Source organism: Fonsecaea pedrosoi, assembly GCF_000835455.1.
Source record: "Fonsecaea pedrosoi CBS 271.37 unplaced genomic scaffold supercont1.3, whole genome shotgun sequence".
In the NCBI taxonomy this organism is placed as follows: Eukaryota; Fungi; Ascomycota; class Eurotiomycetes; order Chaetothyriales; family Herpotrichiellaceae; genus Fonsecaea; species Fonsecaea pedrosoi.
Window position 1 is genome coordinate 1,827,027 of NW_013550613.1, and position 13,884 is coordinate 1,840,910.

Sequence of the window (13,884 nt, forward strand, 5' to 3'; positions counted from 1 at the left end):
TTTTCTGCTTTGCCTGCAACATGTTGGTCCGCATCTATGTCCCCTTTCCGTCTGAACGCCCGCAAGCAGTATTCTCGGCGGAACTGATTCGCCTGCTATTTTCGATCGTAGAGTGGAATCACTCGTACCGCAAGTCGCATATCTGAATTTGATGAACCTGTTCTGAAAAACTGGTTCAAGACCGGTATTTAGCAATCTGTAATGCACGGTTCACTCAGTCCGTAACATTGTGTACAAAATGGTATGACGATCTCCAATTTTGAAGCGCGTGGCCAATCTTCACTTCAGGCCGGACCACAGACATATTTTGCCAGGCACCTTTGATTCTCTGCCTGTTTCACTGGCTATATTCTCAGTCGCTTCAAGTTCTGCAGCGCAGCATCGACTTCTCTTGCGTTCCCCTTCCTACGGTCCCATATAGCATTTGCATATTGTCATGGCGGAACGAGCCCAGGATCAGCAATCTGCCCCTCCAAATAACCCGCAACCTGAAGTGGAGGGCAACGACGAAGACAAACACGCCCACATCGAACTTCCACCTCCCGAGTCGACTACACACCAGTCTCATGCTTCGGGGCCTCTCGTCAGCAGCAATGGCTGGGATGGTAAATTGCGCATGCCGGCTCGCAACGCCGTCTTGACCAACCCCGAAATCCTGTCCGACCCAGACTACTCAGACCCCGATGCCCCTCCTGTCGAACAAATTGAAGCCGACGAGGATCTGTTGGACGAATGGCCGCTCGATTCCGAGGACCTCGACCTGGTGCACTGCCGCATCTCTTCCCTACCTGCTCTAAAACTCGAGCGCTTCACAAAACTGAAAAGACTGTGCCTGCGGCAGAATGCCATTACCTCTATCCTTCTCCCCGAGGCCTTGGGGGAGGTACTTGAAGAGTTGGATCTCTATGACAATCTCATTTCGCACCTCAAAGGGCTCGAAGACCTGAAGTGTCTCAAGTCGCTGGACCTGTCTTTCAATAAGATCAAGCACATCAAACACGTCAACCACCTCCACGCGCTTACCGAGTTGTACTTTGTGCAGAACCGCATTTCCAAGATTGAGAATCTGGACGGTCTCTCGAACCTGAACATGATCGAGCTGGGTGCGAATCGCCTGCGTGAGATTGAAAACCTCGATAGCTTGACCCAGTTACGGGAACTCTGGCTGGGCAAGAACAAGATTACCGAAATCAGAAATCTCTCGCCTCTGCGGAATCTCCGTCTGCTGGACTTGAAATCCAACCGCCTCACATCATTAGGCGGTCTCTCTGATCTGACGAATCTGGAGGAACTCTACGTCTCGCACAACGCCATTTCTTCCATCCCCGCAGACGCCCTATCGAACAACAAAAAGCTCCGTGTCTTGGACATCTCCAATAACCAAATCTCCCACCTCGAAAACATCTCTCACCTCACAGAACTAGAAGAGTTCTGGGCGAGTTCAAACCAACTAAGCGATTTCCGGGAGGTCGAGCAGGAGCTGCGGGACAAGGAGCATCTGGAGACGGTATACTTTGAGATGAATCCCTTGCAATTGCAGGGGCCCGCGGTGTATAGGAATAAAGTGAGGTTGGCTTTGCCGCAAGTCTCGCAGATAGATGCTAGTAAGTCATGGCTTCCCCCACCCAACCCTGTTCGATATAAGAAGTTGAAAGTTTGCTAACCATGCTTGCTGTAGCTTTCGTCAGGGTATGAGCCTCGGATCGTGCCTGGTTGCAGAGGTTAGAGTGTTATGTTGGCAAGTATCATGTCTTTCATCTCGCTCGAACGTCAGAACCAATTGCCTCCCAACGAAGATACTTGGGGAGAAATCCCAGGCAGAGCGCCTGCGTCGTTTCTTGCGGAACTGCATTCATCACAACCGAGAGAGTTCTTGCAAAGCGCCTACATATCACTCTTTCTCTTGCTAGCGCTGCATATACTTAGCCCTGTGGTTTGAGCTGAAGGCCGAAAAGCACTGTGCACGGTCTTGTCGATTCAACACGCTATTGGTCGAGGAACAATCTCCTCATTCTGCATGAAGAGGGCGCTAGCTGGGCGACTAAGTCCTATATGGGCCAGCACCCTGGACGCAGAGAAAGAGGAGTTTGGATCATGCGGGCTGGGGGCAGATATTGTGAGAAGTGGACCATCCATGAGTGCCTACCATCTGCACTTGCTATGGCATGCATGTATAGTAGCCCTTTATGCAATTAGCAATGACGGGCAAAGGCTCTCAATGTGAGATGCAAGAAACCAGGGACAAAAAAAAGTATCAGGCAATCGGCCATCAGCTGGGGACAGAACAGCATGGTTGATGGGGAAAATGAGAGCGGTTTGAGCTGGAGGACTATCTACTTGCCTAGGTGGTATATGAAGTCAATGCCTCTCTCCGTCCAGTCGCGGTTCAATCGAGATAGGAAAGGCGGGTAGCTCGCTACAGCGGCTATGGCCAGGGTACAGGCAAGGCGTGAGAACCTCCAAGACGATGGAGATAGACAGGATGGGAGAGAGAGAGGCCATACAGAGAGAGTATGTGGTATTCAAAAGTCCCGAAACATGACGATGATGCTATCTCCCAGCCAACCTGCCAGCCTCCCTCGCACGCCTCGTCATGACCCAGAAAAGTAATAATAATGAGAGCGAAGAAATGGTCTTGTTTTCTTCTGTTCTGTTCTGATCTTCTACGCCGCGCACGCTCTCTGACTTGTTAACTTGTTGACCGACTGACTTGACTGGTTGACTGACTGATTGACTGGGACCCTACTTTTTGAATTTTATTGATCGATCGCATTGAATTGCCATAAACGAGCGCAGCTAACCTACCTATTTACTACTGGCAGGTACCTATCCATCCTTGTCCTGATCCCTCCTCCCATGTCATACCACGCACGCCATGCCATACTCCTTTACACCGTCTGATCCTGTCCAGACCAGAGTTGACCAAGTCAGGTACCTGAGGTTCTCGATCCAAACAAACAAACGCCCTCGTTCCGTTTTCTTCTTTTGTTCGGGCTTTTTGGGGGGGGGTAAGGTGTGCGTACATGCGCTGTGCAGCAACGGTGTCAGTGCGGCGCAGATTCGCTCTTTGAAATCAGTCTGGCACCGCTCTGTTTGCTTGTGCTCGCGCTCGGGTTGGTTCTGATCTTGATGCTCCTCGTGCCGTGCCAGCCAAAGGTCTTGTCCGTCCCGTGATGGTGAAGCTGGAGCAAGAGCAAGAGCACCTCTCTCAGTCTCCACGACCATCGACGCCCATTTGTAAAATCGAGGTCAATGGGACAGTTTTCTACACACCACAAAGATAAAAAAGCACAACAACTTGTTTATCATGCGCGGGGTTTTCTTTTTCTTGGTTCCTTGGACATTAGGGCATCGTTTGTTACATTAAATCCATTGCTTGCTTGCTCCGCTCCCTTGGCTCCATCCTCGCGGCATACGAGATGGGATTTACTGTGCAGTGTGTTGGTAGATGCCGGCCACGATACAGTGGTCTCGCTCGAAAGGTTCTGGAAAATCAAACACGGAATTTGTCAGTATATATATGTGTAGTTGATTCACGTCAAAGATGACCGATAATCGATAGAACTGAGGCGTTTTCAAACACTTTAAGTCCGGAATATCGAGAAATGCAGGACATTGAAACAGCATTTGGCGGTGAATGGGGGGGATATATCAGGAGAGCGAATGGAGATGCAATACGTACCAAGTGTCAGCTGTTCCTTGGGCTTGATCCGCTCCTCCCGCATCTTCTTGACCTCGTTTGCAAACACAACCTCCGGTTTGGCCGTGGAGTCGATGCAGTTTGCCTTGATACTGACCACCACGCCTCCACCGACCTTCAAGAACAAATGGGCGTTGAGGCCGACGATACGTGCTTGATCAGGCTGCGCCACGTCCGCGAAAATGACGTCCACCATACCCACGAGCATGCGATAGCGGAGAGGGTGGCGGGCATCTTCGATGATGGGAATCACATTGGTGCGGTGTGTTGCCATCGTGATGAGATCTCTTCCAGATCTGTGGGAGAATTCGACTGCGTATACACGGCCAGTAGGTCCGACAATATCTGCGACGTGCGAAACCGAAGTGCCTGACGCAGCACCCAGGTACAGCACTGAAGCACCCGGCCTAATGTAAATGTCGTCCAATCCTCCCAAGATACCGGCAGCCAACTTCGAGCGGAACGGGTTCCAGACTCTGTATTCTGTTTTGGTAACCGGAGCATCTGGGTCCGCGGGGTTCGCGCTGGGTGAGTCAACGCTGATGCGCTTTTCGCCATAGACGCTTTCGCCGGGGGTGAGGTTCTTCGTTACGAGCAGGTCTTCTTTGCCGCCGCGTGCGACGAAGACGCCAGGATGTCGGTGGGGCTCCTGTTGCGCAAATGAAGGCTCTTGTCAGCTAATCTCTCACGTTTCCATCTCTTATTCGATCGGGCTGGAGAACAATCATGTCGGATCGGTAGAGAGGACATACAATGATGACTTTCGCTCCGCCCTTGATGCCGGGCTTTGCGCCTCCTCTCCCACCACCTCTTCCACCTCTGGCTGGACCGCCTCGGCCACCGCCCCTGCCGCCTCGTCCACCGAAACCACCACCACCTGTTCATTTGAAAGAGATGTTTGTCAGTCCACCGATTCACGCAGTCGTCTTCAAAACTGGAAGCCTGCAGATCAAGCAGCAGACGGTTTAAGGTCTCTCTCACCTCTCCCAGCTCCTCGTCCGCCTCTTGCGCCTCCTCTAGGAGGACCACCTCGTCCACCACCACGACCACCTCGCGGCGCGCCGCCAAACGCCATATCTCTAGTGCTTTTTTTTTTAGAAGTCCAAGTTGCTTTTCCGGGGTATGGTATCGTAGCGCAGGGTCGACGCTGCTCGAGTCTTTTTTAAGCGCTAAGAGTTGAATAGCAATAGAAGAAAAACTAATTTGTACAAAGCGCAGTCTGCTGCTTGAGTTTGGGCAAAACTGCGATTTTTCGGAGAGATGCAACAGCAGCCAATTCTTTTTTCGCCCATAGAAATTTTGGAGCAGTTGCCCCGAAGCGGTTAGGCTGCGGATTGTCTGCCAAGGCTATATCCTATTGGTGGAATCATGGGATTCTCTCTACTGGTTGCGTCCTCATCATCATCATCGTCGCCGCCGTTGCTTGTTCGTTCCGTTTCCTTTGATCCTGAGCATTCAGCCATCCTCAACTCCGAATGAATATCCAATCGTCCCGCCAGTCTTCCGGTACGAGAACTCAGATCATGATGCCCAACGACACTCAACTGGTACGGACCTTCCCTTCTCTCCCTGTACAAGGTAGACCAAGAGAACCAATTTCCAATCACTCGTGAGAGCGAATCACAACTTTCTCAAGGAATGTAGAGCTCGTCCCAAATCCGCCCTTGCTCTTGCAATTCTGCCCAGTATTCCTTGTCCTGGTCGTCCTGCTCTCCTCCACTAGACTCGAAGTTTTCCTCCAGCACAAAGCCCGAGTTGTCCAACGGCACGATCTCCTCTGGATACACGACCTGCTGGAACTTGGTGCGTGCGAGCCCGCCTCTCTTGGCGATCATGCCCAGGAGCGCCACGTCGGATTCGATGTCGTCGGCGAAGACGTCCGGGTCGCTGGCGTAGAATTCCCCCACCGCACGCTCGAGGCCGCGGACCGTGGTCAGAAACCCGCTTGGCAGCTCCTGTAGCGACGACTCGTCGGCGAACGGTAGGCCCAGGCCGAAGAGCTCTCTCTGTGGGAGGACCTTGAAGGGCATGAGCCGGCGCTCCAGGCCGTGCATGCACATGATGTTGTCGTCTTGGGTCATGTCGGTACTTGTTTTGTCTAAGAGTGAGACCGCACCGCTCATCAGGTCGTTAACGCCGGGGATGTATTGCTCAATCGCAACAAATGGTAGTAGGTCTGCGTCGCTAGGTTCCTCATTTTGGACCTCTTTGTCGACTGTGGGAGGTTTGAATTCATCAATTCCACGGTTGATGTCTACTCTGCCGTTGTATTCTTCGTCGTCGTCAAGCGGCGCCAAAAACTCATCCACCGCTGTCTTGAATTCATGTGATGCTGTGTTGGTGAAAAGGGCAACGTAGTCGTCACTGTGAAGGAGGGGGTATGAGTGCTGAACTTCACTCGAAGGGGACGAGTCCTCCAAGCTCCACTGGTGGACGGCACCACCGCCATCACCGCCACCATCGCCATGCTCGGTGTTGGGAATCATGACCATGGAGAGGGCGTGCTCGCTATCGCTATCGTTATCGTTATCGGATTACAGGTGACGTTAACCGTGAATGAATGGGTGCCCTATGAATGAGAACAGCGTGCCCGCGGGAACAATCGCAAAAGAGAGAGGTGAGGAGCGGTACAAAAAGTCAGGCTGATAAACGACAGCAGACAGCCCTTGCACATGCGCCGCAGGTCGATCATGTGTCTGAGACAAAGGTGAAATTCAGGTGAAGACATTTTCCTCTGTCCTTCTTGGATAGTTCATTCCCTTCTTTGTTACAACATTCTCAGCCGCTCCATAGTCCACATGGACACCCAAGACACAAAGCAATGATACCTCTTTGTTCCAAACTTCCCATTCCACACCATACCTTGTCTATATTCAATCCTCACCTGCCTTATGCCGATAGATATACCTCACCCCTGGAGTCGCCATGTCGTTCACAGTTTTGAAGCCGTGAGCGGGATCTTGTCCTTTGGCCACCACCATCCCACGAAGCGCTCCAGCTCACGGTCGGTTACTCCGGTGTTTACATCGTATGGCTCGCATTTCTGGAGATATGCCCTGATGGCGATATCCGCGTCCTCTTCGGCGTCGTACCCGTACACACTGACCTCATGTCAGCCATGGCCATACTTTAGGTAAGCTGCACGCGCAAGTCGGTTGGGTTAGATGGGGGCGAACGAACCTCAAGGTTGTCACTGGGTCTCCATACAGATTCGGCGAGCGCATGAATTGCTCGCCCTTCACCTCGGGAGCCATGGCTCTGTCGCGTGCCTGCATATTTCCTCGGTTCAGCTATCTGATCCAGACACCTCTTTCGCTGGTGAGCCACTCGAAGGGGGCAAAAGAGCTGGTTACCTCTTGAATGGGGCCATCTGGAACCTGCCAGATGGCGCCGTTGATAAATGACACCTGTTGCTTGTAGTACGCCTTTGGCATCCGCGTCTTCTCGTAGATCTCGATGGCTTGGGCAATAGTAATTTTATCCTCCACGACTTTTGCCAATGTTCGAGCTATGAAGGCGCCGTCTTCCATTGAAGTCGCTGCTCCTTGCGCCATGTGGTTGGTCATGGAGTGTGCCGCATCACTGAAATGAACACCAGAATTAGTACAACGGATACCAGGAGAAGTTTATCAGTATCCATACCCCATCAACACAATGTTCTTTTTCTTGCTTGACCAGCTCTCCAACGGTCCAGTGACCAGCAACGGCCACCTCCTGGCAGAAGTAACCATGTCGACAATCCTCTTGATTCTCGGATCGTAGTCCTTGTACGTCTGTCGAAAGTCCTTCTCCATGTCGATGTCCTGGACATCGTCAACTAGATGGTCCACGTGGTGACTCAGAACCATATTGAACTGTTTGCCATTGGAAATGGGATACGAAATGATGTACGACTTGTCGGCCATCCAGACTTCCATGGTGAGTTTCTCGATGAGTTCTTTGGCGACAGGGTCTCGTCGGATCTCATCATAGGGGACGATGGCTCGATATGCGCAGTTGCCCGTTGGAGGCGCGGGTTTGACATGAGGCATGATGGCTTTGCGGACCGTGGAACGTACTCCATCTGCGCCAATGAGTAGGTCGAATGTCCATGATTGACCCTTAGCCGTGGTGACTGTGACTTTGTTGGACGGAGACGAGGTCCAGTCGATTTCCTCCACCCGAGCATCGATCACGAGGTTTGCACCCTCGCGACATGCCACTTCTGCTAAACCGGCGTGGAGATGCATTCGATGAACTATCTCCGTGTCAGGCTGAACCACCAAATTTCAGGAGGACGCCGCTCACCTAACCACCAGGGCACACCACCCAAATAGCTCAGAGATGTTAGTGTGTAACATGCTTGTGGTTCGGGTGAGATCGACAAGCATACTTGCGGACGTTAGGGATGGTTTTCGTGTACCCAATCAAGGTGCCATCTTTTCTTCTCATGTTCAGCTCCTCGAACTCGACGAGATCATCGCCAATCACTTTGTCCACGCCCCATTTCATGAGCAGTCGGGCCACATTGGGCGTCATTTGGATACCAGCACCAATCTCGCCGAGTTCAGGAGCAGCTTCCAGGACCGTCACCTTTGCACCAGCTTTACTGATGGCAATAGCCGCCGCCAGTCCGCCGATGCCGGCGCCACAGATTCCAACATTCAACTCGGGCATATTTGGGACTTGTAGGGGATTTGGATTGTCTGTCGCTGTTCTTGATGATGAACAAGCAAACAAACAGGGCAAAATGATATGTTGTAAAATTGATGCTAGGCTTGATAAAACAACTAAAGGCCCAGGACAGTGGAATCTCTCTGATCTCAACTAGTCTATCAATTGATTCGAGGCTGGCAAGCGCTGGAACTTTTGAGCAGCAGCCTGCGTATTATAAGTATGAACATCACAGGAGAAAGCCATGAGCATGTCTACGTATTCGTCGATTGGCGTCGAGCACCAGCACGAGGATATGGGGCATTTCCTCACCTCCACGTAAGTCGGTCACGAAAGAACTCTCCGCATCAGCAGGAAATTTCTCGGGTTGAAGGACATGGGGAAGGGGTAAGGTGATCGCCCACTGCTATTGTGAGAAGACCAATGGCGGTGTCTCGATCTCCACCCTAAACGAGAAACCTCAAGGCTGGCACGGCAAAGCTCCGAATCCAGTACATGAATCCAGCCAGATGCACTTGACCATATATAACTCGATATGGGTGAAAGGAATTGCCGATAGCTGTTCCCGAGTCACCGACGCTTGCTTGAAAGCGAAGTTTGGGATTGCGTTGAAAGGGGAATTGGGGCCACACTTTAATGAGTATGATGCATGTCGAGAGGGACCAATCTCGAGAACCCCAATTTGGAGATTTCGAGGCTGCCTCCGCTCGTTCGACTGCCTTGGCAAATGCTTGCTTGCACTTCGAGCAATTTTGACGTCACCATTTCTTGATCTTCCACCAGACTTCACGTTTCATACACACAAGTTGCTTTGTTATGCTGAGGGTCGGGTATTGACACCTTGTCTAGCAATAGTGGAAGACGATTCGTCGAAAAGCGGTAAATGAATTAATGCGGTCGAACCATCCAACAACGCGCTTAGTCCGCAACTTCAGCCTCTGGCCCAGCCTAAGAGCGCGAGTTCTCCAAATTCCCCTGTTTGGAGCTTCAGGAAAGTCGCATCCGCCGCCGCCGCCGCCCGCAGTCAGGGAGGAAAATATGGCTTCTCACTTGAATGGTGAGTTGTGACATTGAATTGAGCCGTGCTCTTACTGTGTAATCTCGGCTCGTTGTACCAACATCAACCCTACTAATCCAGCGCAGTTTTCAGGCAACCCTTGGCCTTCTTCTCGAATCGTCCGGTCACTGGTTTCTATCGAGATGGATATTGTAGAACAGGGGCTGCAGACTTTGGTAACCACGCCGTGGCTGGTGTGGTGACGGAAGAGTTCCTGGACTTCAGTGCTTCGCAAGGGAATGATTTGCGGGTAGCAGGTCTGTCCGGAGGTTGCAAGTGGTGTCTCTGCACGGCGAGATGGCTAGAGGCGTTTCAAGCATACAGAGACGGGAGGATTAGTAGGAATGGCGTCCCGAAAGTGGTGTTGGAGGCAACTGAGGATAGTGCTCTGAGACACGTGGACTTGGATACGTTTAGGCAATTTTCGGCCGAACCGCAGACAAATGGCGTGAATGGCGTCAATGGGGTGAACGGTGTGAATGGGCACTGATAATCCCAAGCCTGCAAGGAGGTGATGGCGTGGGATTTGTCCAAACGTCAGTAGTATCCTATATCTTCGAGAACCAGGAACCAACAACTTACATGAAAAGAAAAAGAGACGGCGCCGCTCCCCAGAGTAATCGGAATCGAATTGAAACCCTATCACTCCAAAGAGGAAGTAGATAGGTTTCCGCTGCGATTGCACTCAAGTAAGGAAGGTCACACAGGTGACCTTCAGACAATCTTCGCAACGGCTCTTCCAAAGGGAATCCCTCAAGACACAAACACCACGCGGATGCCGACCTTGAGGCCCTGTACATTTCTGATGCCAATTGCGAGCACGGTAAAAATCGTGCCGGGCCCTCGCGGGCAGGACCATGTGCCTCGAAGCCACAGAGTGGTTCAAGGTCAGAGGTGTAAAAGTCTGAAGATTACTCCGAATTTCTCATCTGCAAGGAAGGAAACAATTGCTCGACTGTTGGGAAACAGGAGCAAGTCGTTGCGTGTAGCAGAGAACGCAGCGGATGGGGAGCGGCGCGTAGAAGAAGAGGAAGAAACCAGCTGGTGCTTTTTGTGTTGATGAAAACTAATTCAAGACTCACAATTATTCTGCCGCGTCTCACCGCCTTGGGCCGCGCGGACACGTGACTGCGGCTGCTCATGGTCGAACGTTTGGTTGTTTACTATGCTGGATCATGCCAAAAGACGTATTATGTTCACATAATGAAATAGCATGAGTTTGCCTACAAGCTATCTGGAATCCCTCAAGATCGATTTTTGCACGCGCCTCCAATTGCAACCAACGTAAGCAGATGCATCCGGTTGTGTCAACTTGCACACTTGGTCCACCCCGATCAATCAACGGGTCAATGCGCAGAGCACGAGCAGATCCAGTGACGTGATCAGTCATTTTCAGCAAATTCCTATCATTTCCAACCAGACAACTCTCCACTAATCCAGAAGTCATGTCGGGATTGTGCTTGCGTGGACGATAAACAGGAGTGCTTGGGTGTTTGGACCGCAGGCTACTTCTTCGAGTGCCGAGGGTAGGCCGCAGGTAGCAATGCTGTAGATATGATCCATGGTCAAGATTCGCTTCGCAGTAACCGAGAGGGACGCGGCAGTAGACTACGATTCTGCATGGGACTGCAGTCCGCATTCTCTACACAACACATGTCTTGTAGGTAGTTCGGAGGTGCGCATCCAACCAAGACAATGCGCAATGTATCAGACTCGGTGTGACTCGATGGCCTCTGCCTCGTTTGTTGGGGCGCGACCGTCACAACGCCCTGGCGCTTCGATCCCAGCAACCCTAACTGCGCCGTAGGGAAGATGACATTGCGAAAGGTTCAAGTAGTGATAAACGGAGGTGGTTTTCGGGTATCATGCGTATCGACTCCACAACTCAGCCTGTGTTTTTCTCTTCTTCGATGTACCACGTTGTCTCACTTATAATTCGATCCTTGTCCTGGCGGAGGGCCACCCCATCCCTGCGGAGGTCCCTGTGGAGGCGCTATAGGTCCCTGACCTTGCATCGAGCCAACGTCGGGTCGATTTCTGGATCGCAAGTTAGATTTCTGCGCTGGTTCGACATAGCATGTTCGTTATGGTGATCGTACCTCATATCTTGTCGAAATCTGCAGATAGAGCAGGCTAACTAGAGGCACAGTTAGTAGGTGGTGCAACAAGGTCGCATGAAGTCATGGAACAAACATCTTTATGCTTCCCGCCCAGTGGGATGATAGGAACAAAGCAGAAGGTGAACCAGTCCCACGATTGAATGGGGTGCGCAGACCAGTTCCCGCAATTGTGACACTGGGCAGTCACTCCTTCATAACCCTTCAAGGAGCTGGTGAAGTCTAGATTGGGCAAGACAGTTAGCAAGCGCAGTTCGCCAGGCAGGGGTCCGGTCCGCAGCTTAGAGTGACCTCACCTTTGGTGCCAACGACGAAAAAAAATGCCATGATTGGTGATTGGTATTTGGACGATCTGGGATGGAGTAATGTTCAGCGATAGATATACTTGTAGGGTAGGGTGAAGGATAAAGCTTGTGGATGAGAGTAGAGAGAAAGGATGTTCCGATGCTCTGGTGATTGATGAGGCGATGCAGGGCGCATGACGAGAAGACGCGCAAGTCAACGGAGCTTTCGCGACTTGGCTTTTGCCTCGGCCAGGGCACTAGATGTCATGATTCTTTGTGTATAATTTCTTGGAATCTGTGGAGCTGGCGGCTGGTTAGGACAACGAGCATAGGTCATTGGTATCCAAGAGTTGGATGTATGCAGTTTCTGTGGCTGTGAACCCCCACCTCTATTGAGAGACGGTGAGATCAAAACCCGTCAACGTACCCAACAACGACTCACTTCCACCGCCCTCGTCCTTTCTCTTCACTTCTTGCTTGATTTTGTCTACCACAGACTTGACCCAAGCCCATTTGAGCGACGATGGGGTCGAGACCACAGCACTTCATGGAGCTCACCCAAAATCCTCATCACCGTACACTCGCTCACGAAATCTACCAACCAATGCCTAACCCTCACCTTTTGCACGGCGAGGCTAAGAGCTCCGCGGCTTCCGCTACTATAGAGAACAGCGAAGCTATGATCTCCCGCCATCGGACCGCCTCAACCTTTGACACCGAGAGCCAATCTCCCACACATGCCTCCGCATCCGATCCTCTAGACCTTAGTCGTCGTCTCAAATCCCGGTCGGAGCTCGAGAGGATCACGGCCAACACAGCCCGAAAACGGAATGCCTGCAACCCACTGCACCTGGCGGGGCATACCCAAGAGTCCAAGATCACAAACTTCTACGAGTCGCAGAATGAACAGATCGAGCGGCTACTGAAGCCAGTAGATGAGCATGTCAGGGAGGCAAGAGACACTCAAACATCCAACCAGCTGCGGTACCAGATCGCCGTATATGGCTCGTTTGTGGCAAACATTATTCTTGCGGTGCTACAAGTCTATGGCGCTGTAGCTTCAGGTTCGCTGTCGCTATTCACAACCATGGCGGATGCCATCTTCGACCCCCTGTCCAACATTACCCTCATATTATCTAATAAAGCCGTCAACAAAGTCGATGCGCGCAAATTTCCCGCTGGCAGAGCACGGATAGAAACCGCTGGAAACATTGTGTTCTGTTTCCTCATGACAGCTGTCTCTTTCATCCTCATTGCCTTTTCTGTACGGGAACTGGTGGAAGGTTCAAGCGAAGAAACCAAAAAGTTCCATCTACCGTCAGTTGTGGCTGTGACCGTGGCATTTTGCACAAAGCTCGGCCTTTTCCTCTACTGCTGGGCACTCAGAAATCAATACTCCCAAGTCCGCATTCTCTGGGAAGATCACCGCAACGACTTGTTCATCAACGGCTTTGGTGTGTTGACCTCTGTGGGTGGTAGCAAGTTGCGTTGGTGGATCGATCCTGCTGGTGCCATTGTTCTCTCTGTCTTGATTTCCATCCTGTGGCTACATACCGCGTACTCCGAGTTCCAGCTCCTGATCGGTATTTCCGCCGACACTGAAACGCAGCAGCTCATTACGTATGTCTCTATGACACATTCCGACCACATCAAGCATATCGACACTGTCAGAGCGTGGCACAGCGGTCCGAGACTGGTCGTGGAGGTGGATGTTGTCATGGACCCTGACGAGTCCTTGAGAGTAAGCCACGACATTGCAGAGGACCTGCAGATGAAGCTGGAGAGTCTCCCCAACGTGGAGAGAGCCTATGTGCACGTTGACTACGAATTCGAGCATCGACCAGAGCATTTCCTGAAAAAGGAGCTGTAGATGGGCGAAAACCCCAGACCAGATGGGGGCCCCATTGTGGGAATGTGCTGTGTGCACTTTTTGGATATATTGTTGAGGTATAATCGGGACGGTTTCGACATGGATGGCGGGTTAGGAACCCAGGAAGGACTACAAGTATAGACACGACTAAATGACATTGCACCCGGATCATTGATTGACCGGGGCAAAAGTTTTCGAACCCA

At 51.6% G+C, this 13,884-nt stretch overlaps 6 protein-coding genes across 6 annotated transcripts; 3 read left to right on the forward strand and 3 right to left on the reverse strand.

Annotated features, from left to right (window-relative positions):
• Nucleotides 1-436: 436 nt before the first annotated feature.
• Nucleotides 437-1,695, forward strand: Z517_04551 (uncharacterized protein; the record flags this gene model as incomplete). Its single annotated transcript, XM_013429879.1, has 2 exons — nucleotides 437-1,604; nucleotides 1,679-1,695. The coding sequence occupies 2 exons, from the start codon at nucleotides 437-439 to the stop codon at nucleotides 1,693-1,695; spliced, it is 1,185 nt and encodes a 394-aa protein (XP_013285333.1).
• Nucleotides 1,696-3,426: 1,731 nt separating this feature from the next.
• On the reverse strand, nucleotides 3,427-4,428 carry Z517_04552 (rRNA 2'-O-methyltransferase fibrillarin; the record flags this gene model as incomplete). The annotated part of the gene is made up of 3 exons (XM_013429880.1): nucleotides 3,427-3,485; nucleotides 3,683-4,349; nucleotides 4,390-4,428. 3 exons carry the CDS (start codon nucleotides 4,426-4,428, stop codon nucleotides 3,427-3,429), a joined length of 765 nt encoding a protein of 254 aa, XP_013285334.1.
• A 903-nt stretch (nucleotides 4,429-5,331) lies between these two features.
• Nucleotides 5,332-6,192, reverse strand: Z517_04553 (uncharacterized protein; the record flags this gene model as incomplete). The annotated part of the gene is made up of 1 exon (XM_013429881.1): nucleotides 5,332-6,192. The coding sequence occupies one exon, from the start codon at nucleotides 6,190-6,192 to the stop codon at nucleotides 5,332-5,334; it is 861 nt and encodes a 286-aa protein (XP_013285335.1).
• A 440-nt stretch (nucleotides 6,193-6,632) lies between these two features.
• Nucleotides 6,633-8,356, reverse strand: Z517_04554 (uncharacterized protein; the record flags this gene model as incomplete). The annotated part of the gene is made up of 6 exons (XM_013429882.1): nucleotides 6,633-6,801; nucleotides 6,881-6,969; nucleotides 7,054-7,282; nucleotides 7,343-7,937; nucleotides 7,988-8,016; nucleotides 8,073-8,356. The coding sequence occupies 6 exons, from the start codon at nucleotides 8,354-8,356 to the stop codon at nucleotides 6,633-6,635; spliced, it is 1,395 nt and encodes a 464-aa protein (XP_013285336.1).
• An 888-nt stretch (nucleotides 8,357-9,244) lies between these two features.
• On the forward strand, nucleotides 9,245-9,900 carry Z517_04555 (uncharacterized protein; the record flags this gene model as incomplete). The annotated part of the gene is made up of 2 exons (XM_013429883.1): nucleotides 9,245-9,410; nucleotides 9,497-9,900. 2 exons carry the CDS (start codon nucleotides 9,245-9,247, stop codon nucleotides 9,898-9,900), a joined length of 570 nt encoding a protein of 189 aa, XP_013285337.1.
• Nucleotides 9,901-12,334: 2,434 nt separating this feature from the next.
• Nucleotides 12,335-13,681, forward strand: Z517_04556 (uncharacterized protein; the record flags this gene model as incomplete). The annotated part of the gene is made up of 1 exon (XM_013429884.1): nucleotides 12,335-13,681. The coding sequence occupies one exon, from the start codon at nucleotides 12,335-12,337 to the stop codon at nucleotides 13,679-13,681; it is 1,347 nt and encodes a 448-aa protein (XP_013285338.1).
• Nucleotides 13,682-13,884: the final 203 nt, after the last annotated feature.